At 35.1% G+C, this 10,230-nt stretch overlaps 3 protein-coding genes across 4 annotated transcripts; 2 read left to right on the top strand and 1 right to left on the bottom strand.

Annotated features, from left to right (window-relative positions):
- Positions 1-51: 51 nt before the first annotated feature.
- On the bottom strand, positions 52-2,009 carry tmem70 (transmembrane protein 70). Its single transcript, XM_056267494.1, has 3 exons — positions 1,653-2,009; positions 813-912; positions 52-663 (listed from the first exon to the last, which is right to left on the bottom strand). The coding sequence occupies exons 1-3, from the start codon at positions 1,851-1,853 to the stop codon at positions 218-220; spliced, it is 747 nt and encodes a 248-aa protein (XP_056123469.1). The 5' UTR covers positions 1,854-2,009; the 3' UTR covers positions 52-217.
- Positions 2,010-2,623: 614 nt separating this feature from the next.
- Positions 2,624-4,702, top strand: elocb (elongin C paralog b). The gene is made up of 3 exons (XM_056267500.1): positions 2,624-2,656; positions 2,831-2,974; positions 3,955-4,702. The coding sequence occupies exons 1-3, from the start codon at positions 2,653-2,655 to the stop codon at positions 4,143-4,145; spliced, it is 339 nt and encodes a 112-aa protein (XP_056123475.1). The 5' UTR covers positions 2,624-2,652; the 3' UTR covers positions 4,146-4,702.
- Positions 4,703-5,461: 759 nt separating this feature from the next.
- ube2wa (ubiquitin conjugating enzyme E2 Wa) lies at positions 5,462-8,262 on the top strand. Of its 2 annotated transcripts, none has more exons than XM_056267497.1 (6): positions 5,462-5,544; positions 6,101-6,192; positions 7,180-7,282; positions 7,386-7,541; positions 7,632-7,707; positions 7,834-8,262. In XM_056267497.1, exons 1-6 carry the CDS (start codon positions 5,530-5,532, stop codon positions 7,845-7,847), a joined length of 456 nt encoding a protein of 151 aa, XP_056123472.1. In that variant the 5' UTR covers positions 5,462-5,529; the 3' UTR covers positions 7,848-8,262. The 2 variants fall into 2 exon arrangements, with proteins under 2 accessions (XP_056123472.1, XP_056123474.1); XM_056267499.1 differs by lacking the exon at positions 5,462-5,544 and adding an exon at positions 5,679-5,862.
- Positions 8,263-10,230: the final 1,968 nt, after the last annotated feature.

The following is a 10,230-nucleotide window of genomic DNA, read 5'->3' as shown; positions in this document are numbered from 1 at the left end:
CAGAAGTTGGGCCACAAGATAAAATCATGATGCAGGAAGGTAATTGAGATGTGCAGATGGTAAATATCCATTTATTTACACTTTTATACAAGTTTCTACATCACAAATATACTGGATGACATATCACTCCTGCTAATATTTAATACACAACAACAGTTCATTGAAATGTAGACATCTTGGTTTCACAAGCTAAATCGATCCAATGTTGGTGGACAAGTTAACTTTTATCTGGTTTGTTCAAGTCATCTGTATCAAAGGAAAAGGGCCGGTCGTAACCCATGAGGTGGTTGTAGTCGTTGGGCAGAGCAAAAAGCATTGGGTTGACCAGCATCGAATGTTTCTTGGCGTAAAAACTAGTGAACATTCTGCTCACAGCAGGGATAATGACATCCCTCTGATGGAAAACAGTCCGTTTCTCCACTAGAAGGGCACTGTAAGTGATGGCTGTGTACATGTCGGTCTCCTTGTTGTGGTACAGGCGTACTACATAGCCTTTGGTGATCAAGTGGAGCAGAACAGGAGTCAGAAATGTGAAGAAACCTATAAAGCCACAGAAAGCCACTTGCAGTACCAAGTTGTTCACACCAATGCCTGTTTTCATGAGGACATATGGCATCACACAGAGACTGAACATACTGCTGGAGTAGGAGAAAAACTTCACACCTACAACAAAGGAGCAGATTTAGATCATTAGGTTAGGTTTTAGAAGCTAATATAAAAAAATCATGGAAACAACTGATAACTATATCAGTTTGGTAGTTCAAGTTGTGTTTTACAAGTATAAATTATGCTATATATGGCAGGCAATTTACCGAGGACAGCTTTTCCCAGACTGCCTGTGTAGATTAATTCTCCATCTTCAGACTGAACTGGTGAGGATGTATACCATCTAACAGCACAGTATGGTTGAACCTAAAGTACAAACAAACAAAGCAATTAAACGGTTAGTTCACCTGAAAAAAAAGTTCATAAAGAGATTGTAAAACTAATAGTCCAAATTTTCTGAAGAGACTCTATAGCTTTATATGATGAACAGATTCAATTTAGGCTTTTATTCACGTGTAACTTTTTGAAGCGTCAATGTGATAGTTATGCGGGGACTGTCAGTGGAGAGACAGAAATATCTCAGATTTCATTAAAACATCTTTATTTGCATTTCCAAGATGAAGTAAAGCCTTGCGGGTTTGGAACGGCATAAGGATGAGCAAATGATGACCGAATTTTTATTTTTGGGTGGACTAACCCTTCAAGTGTAACACTTTTGAACACTGAGATACTGTAACCGCTTCTCAATTAAGTGTAGACATTAACATTTTTTAGATATAAGATTAAAAGTAACACCATTTTTTTATTATTATTATTTACATTAAAATAAATGAATTTGTATTTGAATTATAGCTCATTTGAGATGTCGCAACTGTAACAGATTTTCAGGAACACTTTATTATAATAAAAGTTATGAAACAAAACAAAATAAAGCAATATTTAAATAGAACATGTTATGTTTATGTACAGGATCCATGTTCTTCTGTGCTAAGCCAAATCAATGATAAAAGCTGTCCAGGTATAAACAATGTACAGAAACAATCGTACCATTTACAGAGAGGTCAACTGCAAGCAAACGGCATATTTAAACACAATCTACTATGTACCTTTTTTGCATGGGCTTTTAAAAATGACCTTGGGTTCACATGCAGAAAATTATCCTGCCCCTTTAAAACTACAGCACGAGTGTGGCAAAAACTCCTACTGCTGTGTGATACCGGACGAACACCGACTTGGATTTTTCTGATGATCTGTTCTTGGTTTTTTGAGAGACGCCGCAACCCATGCAAAATCCCAATCTGATACATTTTATCATGTGGACTTTTCCCACTTCCTCAGATAGCAAAATGACAACGCACCGGAAGCAATTTGATGCGCGAGCATACACGTGCGAGTGAAAGATTCGTGATCGATGATGAACTGAACAAAAACTTAACAGATGTGAAGAAGTATATATCTTACACATCACAATTTAATGTCAATTCAACCAAAGCATGCAATTCTGATGTGATATTAATTATTAAAGCATATTGATGAGGACTCTAAGTTTGTAAAATCTGTAACGGAAGTGCATGGATTCTCTGCCTGACAATTGTTTCCTGTTGTCCGCACTGACAACAGAAGAAGCAGTTGCCAGAAGCTCATCGGAGAGAAAACAGAAAAAAAAACTGCCCTGACCAGCTCAATCTTAGTGAGGTGAGACAATATATCTTGTATTTAATTATGATTATTTAATCTTGATGCGTGCGAATTCTGTCTACTATAATATTTTTTGGAAAAACACGATTTGTACATGGTGCTGCTTGAGCTAACTGGGAAGGAAACTCATTGCCTATGATTTACTGTTCTAACTAACATGCATGACCCAGACTGCATCAGGACTCGTCGATCGGTTTTATTCTTATGCCTAATATTAATAAAAATATCCGTTTTTTCAATATAAATCAGATCACATAATATATAGGTTCTTGTTTGGTTTCACCAGGCTTTTTCATGAACATTATGTGCGTTGTTACTACCGCTACATTATACGTGGTAAGTAACTGTTATTTTCTCTTAATATTTCAGAGAGAGAGAGAGAGAGAGAGAGAAGGGAAGGCAGTAAAAATGGGTAAGGTTTTTTAAGTTTTTTTTTTAAACAAATGAATTAACTACTAGACTTAGTCGTTTTGTGTTATTGGGAGAATAAACCATACATTACTTAGATTAAGGGATATCTGTATGATGTATTTCTGTGTATGTTATGTTGGTAGTTCGAGTGTATGATCAAATTAATACATTTTAGATGGAGAAGAAAAGACCTATGGTGGCTGTGAAGGGCCAGATGCCATGTATGTGAAATTAATCTCCTCTGATGGCCATGAGTTTATTGTGAAGAGAGAACATGCTCTGACATCTGGAACAATCAAAGCTATGCTTAGTGGTCCTGGTGAGTATTAGTTACCAAAGGGAATGAATAAAATTTTAATTGCATCTAAAAATAGGATCTTCCTGAATTTTGTCCAACAGTAATTATTCCACATATTCTTTAAAGGGATAGTTCGGCCAAAAATGATATTTAAACCATGCATTACTCACCCTCAAGCCGTTCGAGATGCATTTGTCAATCTTGTTTCAGACGAACACATTTTCAGTTATTTTAGAAAATGTCTTAGACCCTTCAGTGGATATAATGTGAAGCAATGGGGTCCACCTCTTTCAAGTCCCAAAATGTGCATATATCCTTCACAGAAGTAATCCATCCGGCTCCAGGGGGATAAACGAAGGCCTTATGAGGGTAATCCGTGCGTTTTTTTCGTAAAAATATACATATTTAAAACTTTATAAATGAAAATATCTGACTTCCGGCAACGATCGAGGCGCGTCCACGGGTGATGGAAGTCGGCGTACGAGGTAGGACGTAGCGTCGTGACGTAGACCGAACGCGCCCGCGCAGCCAGAGAGCAGAGCAAAACATCACCCGTGAACGTGCGTCGATCGTTGCCGGAAGTCAGATATTTTCATTTATAAAGTTTTAAATATGTATATTTTTACGACAAAACCGCACGGATTACCCTCATAAGGCCTTCGTTTATCCCCCTGGAGCCGGATGGATTACTTCTGTGAAGGATATATGCACATTTTGGGACTTGAAGGAGGTGGACCCCATTGCTTCACATTATATCCACTGAAGGGTCTAAGACATTTTCTAAAATAACTGAAAATGTGTTCGTCTGAAACAAGATTGACATATGCATCTCGAACGGCTTGAGGGTGAGTAATGCATGGTTTAAATATCATTTTTGGCCGAACTATCCCTTTAAATGTGACATTTTACATGTTGTAAGTGTGTATTGTATTGGTTCTTTATTTGTGTTTTATCTCATTGAAGCTTTAAGGTGATAGTAACATTGCATCTCTGTTTTTCAGGCCAGTTTGCTGAGAATGAAACGAATGAAGTCAACTTTCGAGAGATCCCATCTCACGTTCTTTCTAAAGTGTGCATGTACTTTACATACAAAGTCCGTTATACTAATAGTTCAACAGAAATCCCAGAATTTCCTATTGCCCCAGAGATAGCGCTGGAGCTTCTGATGGCTGCCAACTTCTTAGATTGTTAAACACAAAAAAGAAACACTCATATACACATCTGGCTGCAGAATAAATATGAAAAGCAAATTATTATTGGTTTATTTTATTGTTTTTAAATACTTTTAGGTTTGCAAACAGAGGTATGCTGTGCTGAATGAGAGGTATAACAGTTTTGGTCCCTTGTTCTATTTAAACTGTAATTGCTTTACAAATAAAGTTATTTTATTTTACTTTATTGTTTTAAGCTTTGACCCAGTATTAACTTACATAATTTCTGTATTGCAAAATAAAGATGCCTGGAGTGATGAATTCCTATTAAATGTTTTCATGTCTAGACTAGAGTCAACCAGACAGACATGTAGTTTTACAATGTATCTATTTGTGTTAACAAGTTCAAAATTCAGTAGTTGTTCTTCTTTTGGTTTTATGGAGGGTTGCGAACCAACTTCATAGGTGCATACCTAGAATTCAGTTGAAATAGATTTGTCATAACTTTTCTGCATGTGGATTCATCAGACAGAAGTCTTGTAATTGTCCGCAGTAGTCATTCATCAGTTTAATGAATAAATTCAGTTGTTCTTGAAAATATTTTGTTCATTCATTTAATTCTAATTTGTGGAGATTGTGCACTTAAACCTTTATATTTTCAAACAGTGAATTCTCCAAAATAAGGGTTTGAATCAAACATTGTTTTTCTGTTCTCCTTGGGTGACTGCATCTACAAATATTTTTTAAAATTAATAACACCAAGGGATACGTCTAGATAGGTTTACTATAATAGCAAAGGGAGGTTATCAAACTTTAATAAAATATCCAATTCACAATTAATTAATAGGCCCATATTACATATTTAAATGATATTAAATTGTATATATATAAATATTATTTACAATAATATATTATTAGTCACAATAATAGTGTGACATTTTTGTGTTACCTTTTAACATTTAGCTTTTCTTCCAGTTTACATTTAGCAAAAATGGCTAGCTGAAAATATTTAATGGCAGGTTCCACCACGTTACCCCATATACACCCAAACAGTCTTTTTTCCTGCGCTATAACTGAAGGAATGTTCGATTAATTCAAGGTATGTACATATTAAACGGACATTCAAAAATAACATCACCGAGTAATATTCGCTGGAGTAAAGTATAGCAACACGCTTCTTTCTCTCCATTTAAATGATGCATACTTTGCGTAGTTTGCACATCACGTTACAGTAAATGTTTTGTAGTTTCTTATTAAAAAGAGTATTTTACGCTATTTTAACCTGTAAAATAAGAGGATTTTTGGCATGTTCACCTGTAGTGCCTCCCCCTGTTTCAAACAAACTGAATGTTGTTGCATTGCGGTTCCGTGAAAACCTGATTAGACGTCATTCGGCCAATCGCCTCTCTACAGGGGCTTTCCATCATGGCGTCTATGCAGGTGAATATCTCCCTACATCCACAAGCATTTTCAAATAACAATAACAATGTAAACCATTTTTCGCATTTAGCTGTGACACGTACCGGGTTTCGTACTGTGTCCCTGCCTGTGGTGATCTGAACACAGGACAGTCAGCTGTTTCATTCGTACGCACATTTGTTTACTTTGTAAGCTAACCTTCAGTCAGTCTGACAGCCCAAAAAAACTCTGTACTGTCACATCACAGTTGTAGCGGTGAAAGACGATACTTATAAACGTGATGTGAAACGGGAATTATTATGTAGCAGAGTTCTTCCGGAGCTGTAAACAATTGCAGTGGTGCTTAATCGCTCGTTTCTATAGCACTGCAAATCATTTGTTTGACTAGCTCGTTGTTAGCGGTGTGCTTGCTAGTTGTATTTTTCAGACATTATAATTTAATTTAGGTGAATGGTTTAAAACCACGCACACTGAATTAAAAATGATGTATTAATAGTTTAGAATGTTAATAGTTTAGGAAGGCTGTCCTGTTTTTACTTTCAGTTTTGCCTTAACCCAAGTTATTTTCACTTCCCAGAAGCGATTACAAAAGGAGTTGATGGCATTACAAAGTGATCCACCTCCTGGAATGACACTAAATGAGAGAAGTGTACAGAACACAATCACTGAGTAAGTTGTGAGATGTGTAAATGTGCAAGATCAAGCAGTCAGTTCAGTTGGATTATATTTTGACAGTTTGCAACCTTTCCTTAAAGTTGTCGACATGAAAATGAATCTATTTTCTAAATGCATGCTAAAGATCTTATTGTGAACAATTAATCTGTGCATGTTTCTTGTTTAATTTGACCTTGTAATGTTTAATCCTAATGTCATAACTGGATCTTCCGGTGAAAACAACAGACTGGTGACGTTTGTCAGATTCTCCAATCATTTAGTCCACCTAAACCCCACCCCTGCAAGCTCACGTTTATCGTCCTCCACTTGTTTTGAGCAATGGCTACGTCTCAAAAACCTATATCATTTTTTCAATTTTCCGATTTACTCCGATGTACAGAACCATATGTAAGAAATAATCTGTCAATTATTTTGTTTCACTTTCGACTTTAAATGGACAGTTCACACAATTTAAATGCTGTAGTTTTTCTCACCCTCATGTCGTTCCAAACCCATAAGGCATCAGACATCTTTTCGAAAAATAAATGAAAATATTTTTAATAAAACCTCCTTTGAAAGTCCTTGTTACCAAATTTGTTCATAAAGAGAACCTTTCTGAAGAGAAACGATTGCTTTGTAAACAGATTTAATTCAGGCTTTCATTCACATACACATTGACCTGCACACATACAATGAGCACATCAAATACTTGCATGACCAAACCTTATTTATTGTTGCATGTGTTTTTATGATCTTTTTGAATAATCAAAGTTTTGGTGGAAAGGACTTTCAATGGAGGGACATACAGGTTTCATTAAAACAATATTAATTTGTGTTTTATGAGTTTAAAACAATGACATGAGGGTGAGTTAATGATGACAGAATTTTCATTTCTGGGTGAACTAACCATTTAAACCAGTTAATTTCTTTATTGAATGGGTTAATTTATATTTATTTCAATCAAAGCAATGAATCAATGATTTTATTCTTGTATTTGTCCAGGTGGTTTATAGATATGGATGGTGCTCCAGGTACTCTTTATGAAGGAGAGAAGTTTCAACTCCTGTTCAAATTCAGTGGTCGATATCCTTTTGATTCACCTCAGGTAAATTGTGAATCTCCTTATATATGGTGGTGTTTTTGTTTAGTTTTTTTGTGTTTTTGTATCAAAGCTAAATGCTTGTTACTAATAAATATTTTTTCTATAGGTAATGTTCACCGGAGAAAATATACCCATCCATCCACACGTCTATAGCAACGGTCACATCTGTTTATCTATTTTAACGGAAGACTGGTCACCAGCTCTGTCTGTGCAATCTGTTTGTTTAAGCATTATTAGCATGCTGTCAAGCTGCAAAGAAAAGGTAAACTTAACCTTTTAGTTAACCAAATTGAGAAAGGTATAAGTATCATTATGGTTGTCTAATGAGCTGTTTTTGTTGTGGATGTTTCAGCGACGTCCTCCAGATAATTCATTTTATGTAAAGACATGTAATAAGAATCCAAAGAAAACTAAGTGGTGGTATCATGGTAAGTGTATCCCATTATCTTCTCAATAACATCTTTTCATGTGAGTTTGTATTAAAACCGATATGATCAAATAACTTAGTTTTCTTTGCTCTCTCTGTATTATTTCTTTTTTTGTTTGTTTTACAGATGATACATGCTAGTATCAACACCATTTTGATAAATAAACAAACTTTTCCAAGTGCATCAAGTACTTTATGACAGTCTTTGGGTTAAGACTGAACCAGCAGACCATGGGATGGTGATTTATGTATGGATTAGGCACACACTTCTGCTGACTGCAAGAAGTGCATAAAACTGCAGGAATCTAACCCGCCCGGCAAGTATATTTTGATGGAATCAAGATGTGGAGCTATTTTTTTTTTTTTTTTTTTTTTTTTTGGTTATTTGTTTTATGTTGTAATGTTTTTTTTTTCATAAGCTTCTAAGGGTTTTTACCGTTTTTGCAATAATATCTTCATGTGGGTTTGGAATTAAAGGGATCATGACATAAGAAATCAAATTTGCATTGATATTTTGACAGAGGTTTTTGTACCATTAAAACATCCTAAAAAAGTTTCATAGCTTGAAATGTCCTCCTCGTTATAAACAAATCAAGCTCAAAAAATGTCTTGTTCTGATATTGGGTGACCTGCGACGTCACGTGGGCAAATATATTTGCATATGACTGCCTACAGAGCAAGAGATTGATGAATAGTTATACATCACCGCACCATAGGCCCCCGCCTACTGGCATTCAGTCGCTTAACGGCTGACATTTGCCTACACTGGATGTGTGCGTCATGTCGCATCAAAGCAAATAGAACCCATTATAATCACTGATGCTGTCTACACTGGATACAGAATACAGATGCCCGTTCACTTTCTGACATAGGCCTACTCTACGTGCTTGTGTCTGTTGACAACAGGACAAATGGAAGAGTGAAAGAAGGTTCGCTCTGAGGCGTCCAGTAAACAGCTCATTTGCGTCTCTGTACAGATTTCAGAAGGATCTCGGCATCAGAAACAAGGGGATGGTTTATTTGAATGTGTCCTGGGTACTGTCAGAGGGTTATATTTTTGTTTGGAACATTTTCTTTTGTAGACGAGGGCGTGGCACAGTGTAATGAATATTTTTTTCAAAACACGCGTGCAGTGGGCATTGATATTGTTTCCTAACCAATCAAAACAGTGGCCGTTTATTGACGAGCCTTAAAGGAGCCGCCCCTTAAAAACTTGTCATTTCAGAAGGAGGGTCAGAATGAAGGTTTAAAATAATAGTTTTTCCACATATATATATATATATATATATATATTTGTATTTTTTTTTTTGTGCAAAACACTTTATTAACGTTATAAGTGAACCTCAAGGAACATATTAAAATAATTTAAAAAAACATCCATGTCATGACCCCTTTAAAGGAAAACTACTGTAATGTAATGGATCAATAATCAAAAGCAGAGACAGATGTCTATCTTTTCCTTGCTTGGTTATGCACTGTGAAATTCGAACAGGGCAAATTTGTACATGAAGATTTTATCTGTATACTTAAAAACTATAGTTTCTTTTAAAACAAAACTATGCCCTGCACCTTTGGTCCTTGTCCCCTAATAAGCCATTTTAAGTTGAATTTTGTAGTTGGGTGTGGTGTATAGGACTATTCTGATAAATGTCATATTTATGAATATGTACAGATTATATGCAGTGTGTTGATCATATTACATGATCTTAAAGGTAACTTGGAATTACACAAAGAAATGCTTTATGGGTTAAGGTTTAAGCACTGGTTTTATAGATAGACACACATTTTGTGTAGTTAAAACAAGAAATAACTTTAGACGTAATCACTTTATCTTTTATGTGAAGCTCTATCTAGTTCTATTAAAATTGTATGTTTGATTTATTGGTTGTATCCTGCTGTGCTGGGTAAGATTCTTTTAAAAATACAACTTTTTCCAAGCAGTTAGCTTTAGAAAACGCAAAGTTTGTCTTCATTGTTTTGTTAACTTTATTTAACTTTATTTAAAACAAAATTTCTTATTAAAGTAATATATTTTGAAATGCTGTCATGTATTTTAATTAGACTACTTTGTAAATGTATATTGTTTGACTTCAGATATTGTTTGAATAATGAAATTCTCTTCAAAATTGTCAACTTTGGTATAAGAAAAGTATGTAAATTACACACCTCACCATTTATGGTATTTTGTGATTGAATGCTGATCTGTCCACTAGAGGGAAGTACAGTAATGTCATGTAAGCTGTTACAATACATTCACATTCATGTTTGTTGCAGACACTTTCTCAGCAAAGCAGTAAACTACTAATCGACACAATTTAGGGTCAGTAAGATTTTTTTAATGCAAAGCTGCATTTATTTGATCAAAAATTATTAAAATTGAAAATAAATGTTTTCTATTTTAATATATTTTAAAATGTAATTTATTCCTGTGATGACAAAACTGAATTTTCAGCACCATTACAACAGTCTTCAGTGTCACATGATCCTTCAGAAATCATTCTAATATGATGATTTGCTGCTCGAG

The sequence above is a fragment of the Rhinichthys klamathensis genome, unplaced genomic scaffold, assembly GCF_029890125.1.
Source record: "Rhinichthys klamathensis goyatoka isolate OS25496 unplaced genomic scaffold, OSU_Roscu_1.1 h1tg000261l_1, whole genome shotgun sequence".
Lineage (NCBI taxonomy): Eukaryota > Metazoa > Chordata > Actinopteri > Cypriniformes > Leuciscidae > Rhinichthys > Rhinichthys klamathensis.
This window is presented reverse-complemented; position numbering and strand designations above follow the sequence as displayed.

Excerpts from the sequence above, each read along its gene's own strand:
- tmem70 (XM_056267494.1), bottom strand. The coding sequence starts at position 1,853 with ATGTATCAGATTGGGATTTTGCATGGGTTGCGGCGTCTCTCAAAAAAC. Across the intron at positions 913-1,652 it reads TAAAAGCCCATGCAAAAAAG|GTTCAACCATACTGTGCTGT; the intron begins GTACATAGTAGA and ends TTTGTACTTTAG. Across the intron at positions 664-812 it reads TCTGGGAAAAGCTGTCCTCG|GTGTGAAGTTTTTCTCCTAC; the intron begins GTAAATTGCCTG and ends CCTTTGTTGTAG.
- elocb (XM_056267500.1), top strand. Across the intron at positions 2,975-3,954 it reads AGCTATGCTTAGTGGTCCTG|GCCAGTTTGCTGAGAATGAA; the intron begins GTGAGTATTAGT and ends TCTGTTTTTCAG.
- ube2wa (XM_056267497.1), top strand. Across the intron at positions 7,283-7,385 it reads ATCCTTTTGATTCACCTCAG|GTAATGTTCACCGGAGAAAA; the intron begins GTAAATTGTGAA and ends TTTTTTCTATAG. Across the intron at positions 7,542-7,631 it reads TGTCAAGCTGCAAAGAAAAG|CGACGTCCTCCAGATAATTC; the intron begins GTAAACTTAACC and ends TGGATGTTTCAG.